Here is a 4201-nt window from a genome sequence, read left to right on the forward strand (position 1 = left end):
CAACAATTAGTTATGTTTAAGTTTTTCAAAATTTAAATGTTTGTTAATTTTGATTTTTCAGCCCAAATAAGTACAAAATCTATTATTATTTGTTATTATTTGAGAATATATTTAATTTAAAAAAAAAATTTAGCATTATTTTTAATAAAATAATATTCATAAAATTATTTCTTCCAAAAAAATATAAAAAAGACTTTTCTAGTTGATGCAAAAACCGAACTGTACATACAAAACTTAATGTATTCTGACATAAGATTTTTGAAGTTTTTATAATACTGTCAAATAAAATAAAACTAACTTGATAATCAAACTTTTTATGTATTAATTTTAAGATTTAATTGTTAAATTTAACACAAAGTAAACTTAATACATAATAAAACAAAATGATTCAAAAACATTTTTATTTACTCCAATTGGCTTATTACGAAATTGTTTTTTTTACCAAGAGTGATATTATTGAATATGACACACGCAACGCCTAAAATAAATTATTATTGTATATTTATTATAACAACCAAGTCATAAACTTTATATGAAATATTTTATAGTGGATTATGATAACACATCACGATTTTAAAACTTTGTCAAAAAAAAAAAAAACTTACCGAGCCAAATACTTCTAGATTTAATGATTTTCGGGGAGTTATATTCATCTTTAATCTGTTCGTGTTATTTAAACTCATAGCCAACAAAAGCTTTTGTTTAAATTTTATACTTTTCTCAGTCCAATCAATGCAATACAAAGCAAACTGTATTCCAATTATCTGATAAAATCGTATAAATATAAATAGAAGTCACTTAAATTTATGGAAAACTCATTACTTGGAGTTTCAATAGCATTAGGTACTATAAACTAAATTTTCACATAGCATTTTATAACAAAAAAACATCTTATTTTTAATGATTTAAATTCAAATGGAATAAGTGAATGTTTTTTTTTGGAACATGAACATTTTGAGACAATAAATAGCTTTACACTCCATTTATCTAAATGGTAATCAGCTGGTTTTTGAAAATTAATGCATTTAAGTGTATCTCATCTAAACATATAATTACCAACTCCAAAAACTCTTTATAGTCATCTCTTGTGTGATTTACATTTATAATTTTTGTACAAAATAATAAAATATCATCTGCTGCACTTTAACCGACTCAATTACTTGTAGAATAAATATAATTTAAACATTTTTTTTTTTTTGGTTATTTTTAGTTATACATTATTCTTGAATTATTAACTATGTAATACTTTTTAAGTNTATCTTTAGTTACACATTATTCTTGAATTATTAACTATGTAATACTTTTTAAGTTCATCCCTTATGCCTGGTAAGGGTGTCAACTTTGTTTTTTTAAATGGTAACACATATTTTTAATTTAATAAAATGTTTGAGTTTTTAATTCAATAGTAAATGACATTTGAATTATTAGTATAACTTTATTAGTTTATTAAATGTAAACATTTAAAGTTTCAAATTTTTGAGTTAATATACATGTATAATACACAAGGGATTATAAATACAAATAGCTAATTGGATTTTTATGGCATTGCTGTTTTAGTCACGGATTGTTTATTATCAATTATGATTATTAATAGATATACTTTCTGTATTGTCAGTTAGTGTATTTATAAACTCACAACAATGTACCTTACTATCATTGATAATAACAATGCTGTGTACCTGCTAATATCGATGTCATAAAAAATCAATTAGCTACCTGTATTTGTAATCCCTTGTGTATTATACCTATATATTAACTCAAAAATTTGAAACTTTAAATGTTTATATCTAATAAACAAATTAAGTTTCATTAAAAATTCAAATGTCATTTACTATTGAATTAAAAACTCAAACATTTTATTAAATTAAAAATATGTGTTACCATTTAAAAAAACAAAGTTGACACCCTTACCAGGCATAAGGGATGAACTTAAAAAGTATTACATAGTTAATAATTCAAGAATAATGTGTAACTTAATATAACAAAAAAAAAAATTGTTTAAATTATTATTACTGTGTAAGTAATTGAGTGGGTTATGATAAACAAGTCACTCTGTATACTTTAACGAATAGCATATATTTTAATTGTGTAAAAAATGTTAATACATATTTGAAAAGAATTTAATAAAATATTGTTTATAACATTTAATAACGTGATTAATTGAGTACTGAAAATAAATTTAAGAAAAAATTTAATTAAAATATGCTGTTTACTCTCAAAACTATTAAATTCACTTAAATTTTTGACTTCAATGAATAAAAAATTATATTGAGTTGGTAGTTTTATAAAAATAGAACAATATTAATAGAAAAATATATTATTTTATTGATTTTTGATCTAAAAAATTCTAAAAAAATGCAATTATTTAGTAGTTATTTATAATAAACTGTATCAACAAAACATTTAATTGTAGCTACAGAGAATAATATTTAGTTATATATTATTAAAACTTAATATTGTAATTTATTTTGAATTGAAACTTCATTTGTTTATTAGCCTATTTTCAATTATTGTTTCTTACTTTTATAGTTTTATTTTATAATTCGTATATTTCTTATGAGAACTTATTTTTATAATTATTTTAAAACTACTTAAATTAGTATTTATATCAAATTTAGGTCAATATTTACTTGATTTTCAAGATAACTATAATAATAGCACATAATAAACAAATCGATAGAGACCGCTAATGTTGCTATTAACAATCTCGCAAAATTGACTGACAATTCACAATCATTTTTAAAGTAATTCTACAAAGAAAATTCTTATAAAATTATGAAAATTACTTAATCTCTAAATTTAAAATATACTTACCATAATACACATATATGTGAGGGCATTAAAAAGATTGAAATAGTATACATATGTGAACCACGTCATTGGTTTCATGATTTCATAAAATTTTCTAATTGAACTAAAAATAATAATTTAAAATATGACACTAATTTGTAATTGGATTATCATTTATTACCATGTAATAAATAGCATTTTAATATGCTTTAGAAAACATCCTAATAAAAAATTAATAAATTCCTTTTTGTGAATTTAAAATTGTACAAAATGTGGAAAATTATCATTACGTTATGATAAGAATGAATGTATTATTTTAATAATTTATAAAATATGTGATAATTATAAAAAAAATTTATATAATTTAATCACCATGTTAAAATAACTTAAAGAGCTATTACTCAACTTACACGTTTAACTTAGTATAATCCAGTAATATTTGATTCAAATATTTCATATAATTAGAGTTCTTTCTCTGTCCTATTTGAGAAATAAGTAATTAATTAAAAACATTACTAGCAATAAAAAAATAGGTTTTCTTTCTAAGTTATCAAAAAATATTGATAAAAAAAAATTAATCATAATCATTTTACACGCACTTAATTCAAGTATTTCGTTTCCTAATGATTCGCATTTAAATGCCATTACTTTCAATTGAGCTGATAACATCCAACAAAATTGTACAACTATTGTATAGTAAAAAACTATATCAAAAATTATATGTATTAACTCAATAGCTTCTAATAGATATACAATTGGGAAAATTTGCTCATATATAGAAATTGGTATAAAACTTAAGAAAGAATTTAGGACATTATTTTGATAAATTACCAGACTGCCGTCTCTTCTTATTAAAGAAAATTCTTTTACACACAACGGAGAAAAAATCCAAACTATCCCAACCAAAAAATAAATAAAAAAAAAGAAATTTATTATTTTAGTACACATGGATTTGTTGTGATCAAATATATATTTTTCTTTATCACTTAAAGGTATAAAATCGCTACTCGTTGCATTAAATAATTTTCTTAATTCACCATAATTTTTCGAAAGTCTGTAGTTGTTTAGGTATATTTGGATACCGGATATTACATTTATAAATAATTGTATAATTGCAAAAAAATCGTTTTTCACATAGTAAAAACCAATAAACACATAGCAATTGATTATGACAAATTCCACTAATAAAAATACACCACAGAAGAATTGGTAAAATTTCATATTAGAAATTTTAGCAAGATTGAATGGATTCAGTTCACAATGCAGATTTAGAATCATTAACATTCGATCGTTTAGAGTAATTTTCTCTCGAAGTTTGTTTTGCATTTTACTTTGGAATATTGTTGTTTTTCCCTTTAGTAACTAATGGTATCTAAAAAAAATGTATATAATTATTATTATGTGTTATCTT

General features: G+C 21.6%; 1 protein-coding gene across 1 annotated transcript; it reads right to left on the reverse strand.

Annotated features, from left to right (window-relative positions):
• Positions 1–298: 298 nt before the first annotated feature.
• Positions 299–3815, reverse strand: LOC126902224 (odorant receptor 23a). Its single transcript, XM_050679268.1, has 6 exons — positions 3390–3815; positions 3201–3270; positions 2815–2914; positions 2631–2750; positions 606–764; positions 299–478 (listed from the first exon to the last, which is right to left on the reverse strand). The coding sequence occupies exons 1-6, from the start codon at positions 3736–3738 to the stop codon at positions 422–424; spliced, it is 855 nt and encodes a 284-aa protein (XP_050535225.1). The 5' UTR covers positions 3739–3815; the 3' UTR covers positions 299–421.
• Between the last annotated feature and the right edge of the window lie 386 nt (positions 3816–4201).

The sequence above is a fragment of the Daktulosphaira vitifoliae genome, unplaced genomic scaffold (genome assembly GCF_025091365.1).
Source record: "Daktulosphaira vitifoliae isolate Bord-2020 unplaced genomic scaffold, ASM2509136v1 Scaffold_3, whole genome shotgun sequence".
Taxonomy (NCBI): Eukaryota; Metazoa; Arthropoda; class Insecta; order Hemiptera; family Phylloxeridae; genus Daktulosphaira; species Daktulosphaira vitifoliae.

Coding starts and splice junctions, on each gene's coding strand:
- LOC126902224 (XM_050679268.1), bottom strand. CDS start 3,738: ATGTGTACTAAAATAATAAATTTCTTTTTTTTTATTTATTTTTTGGTT. Junction 3,271..3,389: donor AAACGAAATACTTGAATTAA/GTGCGTGTAAAA, acceptor TTTCTCAAATAG/GACAGAGAAAGAACTCTAAT. Junction 765..2,630: donor ATAGTTATCTTGAAAATCAA/GTAAATATTGAC, acceptor CGATTTTATCAG/ATAATTGGAATACAGTTTGC.